Here is a 12178-nt window from a genome sequence, read left to right as displayed (position 1 = left end):
AAAATGATTGTAAAATTTTGCTTTAAACCATCATGCACCTTAAGCTCTTTTTTCCCAACCTGTTAGTGAGCCAAGGCAGATATTTTAAATGAGACATTTTCAGACAAACTAAGTGAAATTGGATTTCCCACAAAACACCTAGTATGCCACGGCACAGTGGTGAGGAATCACGGATCTAAAGGATTGTTTTGCTTTTTCTTTGGCTTGTCTTGGACACACAGACATCCCATCGCAAGAATTGAAAGAATGACCATTTTTTAAGAATTGAAAGAATTTCGCTTCCATTTTTCCGACTGTCATCGGGCATTACATTTTGGTGCAACTCAATGATTTTTATTTATGATTGTGAATACTTTCATTTCACAGAAGATGGCGCACACATGCCAACCAGTTTGTCATATTCATAACCTCCACCCACAGGAATTCAAATACAGACGATTTACGACTTTGGTCTGCTATTTTAAAAACGTTGTTGGAAAACGTCTCAACAGTGAACGCTCATATTTTCATGATAATTCACATATTTGTCGAAGTAGTATGAGGAGTGAATTTATCTTGTGGATGAATAAAGGATCTATATATCTCCCTGCTTACTGTTTTTGTGCCCAGGCCAAATCAATAAAAGTATCGTTTTGCCGCCATCTTGTGGCCACGGAACTATGTTGCGCTGCAATGAGGAGCTTCAGTTGTACAAAAGTTGTGCTTAATAAATAATTCAAACATTAATCAATTAAATTTGCCATTGAACGTTCTTTTTTTTTGTATGCGGACCTAGGAGGGAAAATTTTATTTTGGACACCCCTGATTTAATAAAACAACCTGTCTAGAGGCGTTTCCACCTGAAATGAAGTTTACATGAAAGTACTTGGAAGTAGTACGCATCAAACCTTCAAAATAAAATACATGGTCCTGTATTGTCGATATTTCAGTGGATTCTAAAATAGATTTGACAGAATGTCGTCTATGAATCTATATATAAAGGGTAATATTTGTCCCCATGTACAAAATATGTAATTATTCAACGCGTTAAAAGGAGAAAAGTAAAGAAAATAGCTCGTTGTGTTTTTAAATTGAAAATCATTACCGGATGCGGTGCGTTCAGGATAGCCAGGCTGTCAAGCACACGTGCGCGATGGTTTAGTTAAAACGCTGTCGTCTTCTTTATCGTGCAATAAAACACACTTCGTCGTTGAAATATACGTATTATTTCGCTATTTTTTTAATTTTTTTTAATTTTATTTTTTAGCGATATCGTCGATTAAACGTCGTCCACTCTCGGTGACCCGGTAATGTGGGATTAAAATGGTCATCATCAAGGTTTACGTCGCCTCGTCAAGTGGGTCTGTGGCGGTGAGCATGCGTTTTCTTTTTCTTTCTTTTTCTTTCTTTTTCTTTCTTTTTCTTTCTTTCTTTCTTTCTTTCTTTCTTTCTTTCTTCTGTTTTGAAATGTTTGTAGATTCTTGATGAAAGGTACAGTAAGTACATTTGTAACAGTATATTGTCTTTGGTCATTTAACAAAAGAAATAGAAGTTATATATACATTGACTGACACTCGTCACAGAAAGGCAAAAAGAGCCCACACAAGATCACAGTTCAGTCAGTTATTGTACGCCTCAATAATTTCATCATTTGGGTCAGTAATGCCAGTGCGAAGCCTGTGAGGGCAAAAATTGCCTCTGAATGCTTTTTAAGTTTAGTTAGGGGGGCCTGAGATACCCCACTGGGTTGGAAATGACATTTTAAACAAATATATATGCCATTAAACTCATTCACTGCCCTAGTTAACATGGATATTTGACTTCTAAAGCCGTCAATGGCAGTTGAATGTGTTTTGCAGAAGCCATGAATGATCTGTTTGAAATTGTCGCCATTATAAAATATTTCTATAATACAATACAATACAATATACAATCAATGTTTAAAGTAAACTTTACATAGTTGTAAAAACAATTACCCTTATTATGTAAGGCAGTGGTGTCACAAACTTTTTTTTTTTTTTTTTTTTGTCTCGGGCCACATTATAGTTATGATTTCCCTCAGAGGGCCCTTAGAACAGTGAAACCATATAAATGTTTAATCACCAAAACATATTATTACCACTATTACGCAACAAATTGAGGGATAACTAGTTTTGAAATCAGAAGACAAGGATAATAGTTTGTTCAAGTATCGTTTAAGTTACTGTAGAAGAAGGGTTTGGGAACAGAAAAATTATTATGACAATTTGGAATTTGGGTACGGAAGTTGACGAGCATGATTTGCTTTCGCGGGCCACATAAAATAATGTGGCGGGCCGCATCTGGCCCCCAGGTCTTGAGTTTGACACCAATGACGGTCTGTCATTAAAAAAAATGTACTGGAGGGATACAGAACGGCTTGTTGAAGACTTCACTCATCATGGTTTTTTACGTCAACTCTTGTACAGGTGTAAAAATAAGTCAACCGCTATATAATAACTACTAGTACAACTACCCTGATCACGACGGTGTAGTATTCAAAGACCCTGTAAATTCGCATATCTTGAGTGACAAAAAAAACGTTTTATTTTATGATACACGAGCACCAAAATCTTCAAATTCAGAATTACATTTGAAAAAAGAACGAAGTAAAATAAAATCAAATTGAAATGAAACAGTCATTATGTATTTTCCAAACTCACAGCGAGCCACAGCAGAAGGTTGAAAGAGCCACATGTGACTCTAGAGCCACGGGTTGCAGAGCCCCGTGGTAGCCAAAGTAGCATCCATTTTTCAAGTTGTAGTAGTGTTATTTGATTGACAGTTGAGCGAGGCAGGGTTGCTGCACTTGAGAGCGCAGATTTTGTTTGATGATTTTGAAGCCACATTTTATATACTTAAGAGATTGTTATTTTTTTTTTAAATCCAAATTTGGCCGTGTTTTTAACTGCACTCTGTGGTGGGACAAATTTAGAAGACATTTATTTTCACGTTACAGGCACTGAAGCTATCGAGTACAAGGTGATTGAAAAGAAACCCCCTTTTTTTAAGTACTTGTAATTTATTTCTGAACGATAATTCTTACAAGAAATGAACATGAGAAGAAAGTGTATTTCGTGGAGTTTTATTTCAAATTCGATACGGGCGCCAGCATTAGCCACCGGTTTCTCAAGCCGCCTGGGAACCGCATTAATTGATTTCACAAGGAACTCTCGTGGGATGGAAGACATAACTTCTCGTATTTGCCCTTCAAGTTCTTCCAAAGTCGTTGTTTTGGTAGAATAATAGCATTGCTCCTTTTAATCATGGAAAATACACCCAAAAAATTGAGAAAAATATTACAACATATGAATAAATTATAAGTATTTTAAAATAGGCAGTTACTTTTCAATCACCCTTTAAGCAAAGCAATGTTTTTTATTTCATTTGGTCTTTTGCATCCTCCGTTTGCCCTCAAGAGTCCTGCTTTGTCCCCCTTTGTCCTGTAATGAAAGGATTAATCCAAGGTAATCCCTTCATTCACAGTATAAACAATGCACTTGCATGCTGTATCCAGCATGAGGTATTTATGTACGTTTAGGGGTGGACTATTTTTATAACTCACCCACAAGTGTTGAATCTCGCACCCCAAAATCATGACAGACACACAGAAACACACACACACACACACACACACACACACACACACACACACACACACACACACTGAATTATTTGCCATCAGACTGCCTGGCTGTCACTGGGCCACGTTGCTATTGAGCGGGCACCGTAGGGTCGCCCTTGTTTGGGTGCATGAGTGTACCAATCGAGCCCTGACTGGCAAACAATAGGGTCATTGTGGCCGCCATCCCAAAATACAGTGCCCCCATGCCCAAATAGCCTCATTGCTCTACTGTAACTGTATTTTTACCCCAATAAAATTCAATGTTTTCTGCATTTGATGAAAAATATAAAATGTATTTTCTTTGCATGTAATTATTTATAATTTTTATTGTATAATTTGTTTCACCATGATACACTGATTATTTATAGAGGTGCAACAATTAATCGACAGGTAATCGATTATTAAATTAATCGACAACTATTTTGGTAATCGATTCATCATTTATAGACTTTGTTTAATTTAAAATTTCCCAAAACCTTGGAATTTCAGCCTCTCAGCAGTGAATATGCTCTGATCTCTGTAGTCCTCCGGGAAACCAGACTGATTATCTTTATGTTAAATCAAAATTAGGGATTGGCAATTACCGATACCGTCGTTATCATGTGAGTCAGAAAGTAAGAGGTCTTTGTGCACAATTATCTGTTATTGTGTTCGTTAAGATTTTATGTCTCAAAAGTGCTAGTGGTATCAATACACTCAGTATTGGTACCGGTGAGTACGCATAATTATTTGTATGCCCTTTTCTCAGTTGTGTTAGAGTTTATAATTTAAGTAACTTAAAATTATTGTTTTTGGTAATGATCTAATATTTTTATGACAATCTGAATCAGTTGTTCTTTAAATTTAAATCAAATAATGTTTTGTTTTATTATTTGTATGGTATGCTTGTTTTTATCGATTCTGTTATCATTAATTAAAATGAAGTCAGAATCACATTTTATTGTATAATGTTTTTGTTAATCCTTTATTGTGGTTTATTCAAAGAAAATGAAATCAAATTATTTGAATGTATGTATTATTAGAATTTTGTAATGCCTGTGTTTATCAGTATCAGACTATATGACGCATTTTTGTAATTGTTTTGGGCGAGGGGAATCAAAAACAAAAATGCCCCGCCAAAACGTTTTCAGGTCGTTTTTATTGTAATGACCTTGTTATTTATTGGCTGTCTTTTTTCTGTGCAGGTGAAAAAGCAGCAGCAGGCGGTAGTGGGCTTCCTGGAGGCCAATCGAATCCAGTTCCAGGAAGTGGACATTGCCATGCTGGAGGAGCAGAGACTCTGGATGTACCGGCAAATCCCTCGGGACAAGCGGCCGGAAAAAGGCAACCCGCTGCCTCCGCAAATCTTCAATGAGGATCGCTACTGTGGGGTAAAATATAGAATATTTTGAAAATGTTGCTCCACGTTTCCATAAATAAATTGTGTGTGTTTGTGAAATGATTTTTATTTGTTTCTATGCTGGAAGGGCAAAATATTTCTTGACGTGAATCCGGTTTGTGGCGGAAAAAAAAAAGGTTGGGGACCATTGTTGTAATCGCGCCACATTTGATCTGCAACATAGGAGAGACTAAAATTGTATTACATGCAAGGTATGAAAAAAGATCAGTGTGCAAATTTGAAGAGATTATTATAGGTCCCCTATTTGGCTCATTGGGACGAAGGAGCTACCTTTTGCTAGCTATTGTCAATTTACGCTGTCTGTTTTCTCTTGAGACTGCATGCCACCTCTGTAATCCCGCCATAATCCTGGCCCGGATTACGTGGCGTCACTCTCTCTAGCCGAGGTAATCCTTAGCGACATGCTCGTCAAATTGGTTCCCAAATGACAATTTTGATGTAGTATGTTGTTTTTCGGCGTAAGTGAATTCAGAGATTTGATCACCCGATTCATAAATTTTATAAGAAGCTGAATCTCCACTCCAGTATATATGTATGTTTGTTTTATACTGCCACCGGGTGGCCAATGTGCACACACCAGAATTAACAGCACAATGCATTGTGTACAAAAGTAATTATCATTACGATATGTTTTTATAAAATCGAATATTATAAAGTGCTATTTTTCTCATTAAAAAGCATGTTACGAAATGTGTTTTGGGGGAGACTGGAATGGATAAATGGCATTTCCATTCATTTCAATGGGGAGAGATGGTTTGAGGTACGAGCGTGGTCACGAGTCGAATTAAACTGGTATCTCAAGGAACTACCGTTCTCAGATTATTAAAAAAAAAACGTTTTAAAACCTGCGTATTATGTAAACAAGGTGGAATAATAATTTTACACAAGACTCAAACGTTAACAAGGAAGATCTAACACACCTTTTCCAACCCGACAGGACTATGAGGACTTCTTCCAGTCGAAAGAGAACAACACTGTGTTTTCCTTCCTGGGCGTCACTTCTCAAGCATCTGTCAAAGTAAAGGATTCCACTTACTGGTGTTATGAACATTACAGTAGTCCCTCGCCTCATCACATTTCACTTTTTGCGGTGTCTCTGATTGTAAATTTAAAATTTTATATCGCAGATTTTTCGCCATCCCGCGGGATTTTTGCGAAAATGTTTTTTTCACACGGACAGTTACTTCAGGCTTGGTGACGTATAGAAGCAATACAATAACCATATGGTCGCTACTTAGCAGATTTTTGTCTATTACGCTGGAATTCTCTGCCGGCTAATTGAATAAATCACTTTGTAGAGATGTGATTACATGACCTTAATCCCAAAGGAGACCCTTCAAGTTTCATTTAACTTAATGTGATAAGTGACTATCTGATTTACTTTCTCGCTTGTCCAAACGATAAGGAGTATGTTCTTTATTTGTTTTTGTACTGCAGGATTCCGAGTCTTAGATGACAATACTGAAAAGAAACGTGAAACCTCCTCTTGTGTCTTCTTACCGTGGATGCCAAACATGGGACTTCCTCCAAAACGTCTTGTACATGTTGATAAAAGAGACTTTTCAAAAAAGGGACGATTGACAATCATGTAATTGTTTGTGACGCTGAGCGCTCACCAGCCACAATATTAGCCACACCACTGTTTTTCCAAAATCTTTGACAACCAGTTTAAAGCCCATTTACTAGTATGCTCTTTTTCCTCACCAGAAAGACAACATTGGCATACAGTCGCGCATTGAGAAACAAGTGGCTCAACTTTGGAGTTTTTCTGTTTAATGATGTCATTACTGTTACGTTTTTATAAAGTACAACGTTATGGAGTGCTATTTTTCTTCATTGAAGAACAACAGTTTTTAGGGTGAAAGCTAGAATGGATTAATGGCCATTTTAAAAGTAATTTCAATAGAAAAATAGGCACCACTCTACTAGTAGGACAAGTACATGTTACTAGGGAGGCATAACTGTGCACTAGTTGACAACAGCATGTTACTACTGATGAGTCATTAAATTATAGAAATCTGCTAGTTAACATCGAGTGTGTCAATAGTAATACTAGTAGCACGCAGATGCTTTAGGGAAAGCCATTCAAGCATTTAACCAGTTCAGGGTGTACCCCGCCTCCTGCCCGATGATAGCTGGGATAGGCTCCAGCACGCCCGTGACCCTACTGAGGAGAAGCGGTTCAGAAAATGGATGGATGGCATTCAAGCATTTTTTTATTCAATATCCGACTTAAGGGCGAACGACAAGGGCAAAAGCGGCACTAGTAGTGGGGAAAAAAATAGTAAGAGACAGTGATTCTACTACTGTGCTGAACTGTCTTTCTTGTTAGGAAAAAGCGCATGTTAAAACTTACCTTAAACTGGGTATCAAATAAATGCTCACACGGCTTTCCATAACAGCATTTTACTGAGAACTAACGTTCCTACTATATTGTTCCTCTCATGTGGTGCAATAAGGTAAGAAAATTCAATGATGTCTCCTTTATTTTTTGTTTTTCTCAATTTTTCTTTTTTTCTTTTAATGTCATAAGGTTGCTGAAACTGCAATTCAGTATTCGGCCTGCCGGCCTCTAGGTTGAGCCACTGCACTTCAATTGTGCTTTCAACCAAATGAGAAAATCCAGAAGAAGATCCATTGTTAGTGTATAATTGTCTTCGTCAAGGCAGAATTTTCTTGTTTTGGATTAGTTTCAGGTGTGCCTAATGTTGTGGCCACTAAGCATGTATATGATTTGTCCATTTTCACTGCTGTGTACAATATTTTCCGTCTGCTGTGCCATCATGTTAAATAGTACTGTGACTTTTGACATTTGTGAGATTTGATGTCAGTCTGCCACTTTGCAAGGTAATAAGGTTTATAACTTTACAGCATCCAATGCAAAATTATTGGTGGGTACATAATTTGTGAAATGTTTTTTCCCCAATGTTAATAAGAAGAAATCGCAAAAGCAAATAGTTATATTTTTCTGAGAAATTTTCACGAAAATTCTCATGAGTACAAAAACAAATTTTGGAGAATAAAATGTGAATTTTATCCGAAAATTTGAATTTTGAAAAATGTGAATTTTATCCGAATATGTATATATTTTTTTGAAAGGTCAATTTTGAGAGGGAAACTCATACTAAAATAACAATACATTTATAATGTTATTGATAATCATAATTTTACTCAAATTTATAATATTTTCAAGTTTTTTTTAGAAAATAGTTTATAACCAGAACTTTTTGTTACAAGATTTGAGTTGCAATTCTACAAGAAAAGTCATATCATAAAAGTCAATTTTACTAGCGTAAAATATATTCGCAAGCAAATAGTCAGAATTTTCAAAAAATCATTGTAATTCCGAGAGCAAAAAATCAAAAGATTTTTAGATCCCTTATAATTTTTTTGTAAGTAAAATTGTAATGGTTGACAAAAGAATAATAATAATACTATATAATACCAGACTTTTTGGGGGGAGAAAAGTCATTACAAGGAAAAGTTATTGATTTAAATAGAATAAAGATATACTGTATTATTATGAAAGTCAGATTTTTGCAAAAACAATAATTGTGAAAGAAAGATCAAATGTATTTTTACCCAAAGTTGTGCTATTTACAATAGTGCAAATCTTCACCAAGCTCAGGCTACGCCCCCAATCAGTTAGACTTTAGAAGTTCTGCTGCACTTGTTACCGTCTGTTTGGTGAATGACGGTCAACTGAAGGTCAGCCAAAACGAGTTCCCTCGTGTCTCCCAAACTTTCGCAATGACTCGCTTGCACTTTGACTGGAGCATCGCTCGGTGTCCTCTTGTCCCCCGACACTCGTTATTTCCCATCAAAACCCGCGTTGCAATGATTTACCCAGCAATCAATACAGGAATACAAATTCATATGACAAGTGGGAGCATGGGCGTAATTTTAATGGAATAGAGTTGTAATTTTACAGGACAAAAGGTCTGAATTTTCAGGAACTTAAATGATTTTAGCAAATGGCTGCAATATAACAATGACTGAAAACTTTAAGGGGATCTGAATACTTTCACTGTATATTACCAGAATAAAAGAGGTAATTTTACTGAACGAAATCCTGTAATTATATGGCACAAAAATGTCAGAATTTTTCCAAGAACAACTTTGTAATTTTCCAAGGAAAAAAAGTTGTATTGTTGCAAGAAACACCGTGTAATTTATTGGGAATCAAGTTGGACATTTTATGAAAATAAAGTTCTCCTTTCAAGAGACAATATTCATATATAATTTGAAAAAAAGCTTACTTTTATATGAAAAAAGTCACTTGTAATTTCAATTTAAAGTTGGAATTTTTCCAAAAATAAAGTAGAATATTTTACAATTTAAATTGTGGAATAAAATAAAGTCACATTTTACAAGTAAGCTATTTCTATTTTAGAGGGAAAAAAATCTAATTTTACTTGAGTAAACTTACCATATAACAGGAAATACCTTGAAATAATAAATACCAATGTTATGTAGATAAATACAATAATTGAAAACTGCGATACGGATGGCACTAAGGAGTTATCTCCATTTGGTGATGCAGATATTGGGTCAAACAATCATCTGTCATGGTCCGCCTTTAATGATTTATCCAAATGTCAACACACTGTTGCGGTCCGAGTCCACACACTTCTTATTTCTGACAATTACTGCATGTTTATGTGGTCGTCCTGTCCCGTAAATTAATAGGACATAACAGGTATGTTTTCTACTTTTGACTTTCTGTGAATAGCAGTAATTTTGGCAGTGATGCATAACAATTTCTTCCTGATTTGTGGCAGGGTTTTTGACTACGTTAAGTTTACATTATGACCTCTGTTTGTGCCAAAAAACTACTTTGCTATCTTTCAATTGGTAAGTTTTTACTTTTTTCCCTATCTCCCTTACTATGAATGCCGTAATCTATTGGATTAAGTTGTAGATGAAGTATATTTTGATGCACCTTCATCAGAAAACAGTAGTAGTATATCAAAGTTATAATCTTATATAATCTTAATTTTCAAAAAAGATACCGGTACATCTTTAAAAAAGTTATCTTTATAAGTGAACACAAATTATAAGCGAAAATAGCTTAGTTTACTCGAATAAAATGTTACTTTTATGAGAATAAAAGTCTTACTTTTTTAAGAAAGTATTTTTTATTTTATTTTTTAGCGCAATGGTTGTAATATTATGACCTACGCGAATAAAGTATTATATATGAGAATAGAAATGTAATTTTCCAAAAATAGAATTGAAAACTTTTAGGGGAAAAAAATTACGAGAATAAAATTTCCAAGAAAATTTAATTTTTTTTAATAGTCGTACTTTTGAGGGGGATAATTTCAGAAGATGAGAATTTATTTGTAATTTTACCCAAATTGTAATATTTACAAAAGTAATATATTTTTTTGGGCGGGGAGTGGCCAGTATATTACGAGAAAAATATTCAAAACATACATTTCCCATCTCTGGGAAAATTGACATGAGGGAAAAAAAGAATAGAATAAAGTTGTATTGTTACGAGAAATTGCATTTTAACAAAAATATAGTTATAATTTTGAGGGGAAAAAATCATCGTAATTTTATGAAGAATCACTTGTAATTTTACACAAATAAAGTTGTGACATTGACAGGGGTGACATCAGATTTTTGGGGGGAAGAAAATAGTTTTTAATTACATGCAACAAATTCTTCATTTCAATTGAATAAAGTTGTATTGTTATGAGAAAGTCTGGATTTGACAAACATACTTAGTTTTTACGGGAATAAAAAAATAATTTTATTAAGAGATTATTTGTTTTTTTGACAAAAATCCTTTATAACTTATATGGGGAAAGAAGTTACATTATGACAAATCACTTATTACAAGAATAAAGTCGTAATTGTACCTAAATATGGTCGTACATTATGATAAATAAAGTTGCAGTTGAATAAGAAAATAGTTGTGAATTAGGAAGGAGGAAAGTTGTTTTATCCATCCATCCATTTTCTACCACTTATCGGAGCTCGGGTCGCGGGGGCAGTAGCTTTAGCAGGGACGCCCAGACTTCCCACTCCCCACCCACGTCCTCCAGCTCTTCCGGGGGGATCCCGAGGCGTTCCCGGGCCAGCCGAAGGATGTAGACTCTGCAGCGTGTCCTGGGTCGTCCCCGGGGTCTCCTCCCGGTGGGACGTGCCCGGAACACCTCACCGGTGAGGCGTCTGGGAGGCATCCGAATCAGATGCCCCAGTCACCTCATCTGGCTCCTCTCGATGTGGAGGAGCAGCGGCTCTACTCTGAGCCCCTCCCGGATGACCTTCTCACCCTATCGCTAAGGGAGAGCCTGGACACCTTGCGGAGGAAACTCATTTCGGCCTCTTGTATCCGGGATCTTGCAAAAATATACAATTTACAAGAAATAATACCATGTTGTATTGTTACAAGGACATCATTTTGTAGTTTCGGGAGATAAGGCTTTAAATTTTCCGCAAATAGATCATGAGACACCAGTTGCAATCGTACCCAAATAATCTTTTTTTATTTTGATTTTATTTAGTTGAAACATTTCAAAGGTAAAGTTTCAGCTCCATTTGTGTAAAGTATTAGCAGTAGTTTATCTTCATTGTATTGTTTAAATGTTGGATTTCATGAAATTGTGTAGGTGTAGCTCAAGTTAAAAATGTATAAAGTTACAAACGATCAATTATATCTCACAGTTTGTCATTTATTTCTACCTCAGGTATTCTATCTCTGTTCATCTGTACAGGTCAGTACGCACTGTATACTTAACACGGTTAATATTTTTCCACATTTTAATTATTATTAGTAATTTGGCATCTCTGCTTTGCCTTGTGGTGTTTGTGCAGACTACTGGAACAGTGTATTTCCCTTACGGATGAATAAAATATAAATTGAGCTAGCTCTTACCATTGTCTTTATTAAGGGAGCATTTTTGGATACAGTTCTTAGCTGATGTTGTGGCAGAACGTGGTACTGCACTGAAGGCACGGAACTTTGAAGTCCAACTTGCCCGTAAACCCTAAAAACCCATAAAAGAACAATCTGCGATATAACAGGGGTGCGACCGATGAACTGCGATATAGCGGGGGTGCTCTGTATTTAAAAGGTGTCTTCTTAAAGCAACTTCGATTTCCCAGAATGCTCCAGCGCTACGGTGAGGCTGGCGGGCCGCGAT

At 35.9% G+C, this 12178-nt stretch overlaps 1 protein-coding gene across 4 annotated transcripts; it reads left to right on the top strand.

The window, feature by feature from the left end:
• The first annotated feature begins 1135 nt into the window (after positions 1–1135).
• sh3bgrl2 (SH3 domain binding glutamate-rich protein like 2) lies at positions 1136–12177 on the top strand. Of its 4 annotated transcripts, none has more exons than XR_009770297.1 (5): positions 1136–1350; positions 4807–4992; positions 5959–6039; positions 6459–11749; positions 12141–12177. XR_009770297.1 is itself a non-coding variant. In XM_061704082.1 (5 exons), exons 1-5 carry the CDS (start codon positions 1303–1305, stop codon positions 12159–12161), a joined length of 363 nt encoding a protein of 120 aa, XP_061560066.1. In that variant the 5' UTR covers positions 1136–1302; the 3' UTR covers positions 12162–12168. The 4 variants fall into 4 exon arrangements, 3 of the variants coding, with proteins under 3 accessions (XP_061560066.1, XP_061560067.1, XP_061560068.1); XM_061704082.1 differs by having other exon boundaries at positions 11723–11749; positions 12141–12168; XM_061704083.1 differs by lacking the exon at positions 6459–11749.
• The last annotated feature ends 1 nt before the right edge of the window (position 12178 follows it).

The sequence above is a fragment of the Phycodurus eques genome, chromosome 18 (genome assembly GCF_024500275.1).
Source record: "Phycodurus eques isolate BA_2022a chromosome 18, UOR_Pequ_1.1, whole genome shotgun sequence".
NCBI classification, from domain to species: domain Eukaryota; kingdom Metazoa; phylum Chordata; class Actinopteri; order Syngnathiformes; family Syngnathidae; genus Phycodurus; species Phycodurus eques.
Note: the sequence above shows the minus strand (reverse complement) of the source record. Positions and strands in the feature narration are given on the sequence as shown.

Excerpts from the sequence above, each read along its gene's own strand:
- sh3bgrl2 (XM_061704082.1), top strand. The coding sequence starts at position 1,303 with ATGGTCATCATCAAGGTTTACGTCGCCTCGTCAAGTGGGTCTGTGGCG. Across the intron at positions 4,993-5,958 it reads ATGAGGATCGCTACTGTGGG|GACTATGAGGACTTCTTCCA; the intron begins GTAAAATATAGA and ends CCAACCCGACAG. Across the intron at positions 11,750-12,140 it reads ATCTCTGTTCATCTGTACAG|AATGCTCCAGCGCTACGGTG; the intron begins GTCAGTACGCAC and ends TCGATTTCCCAG.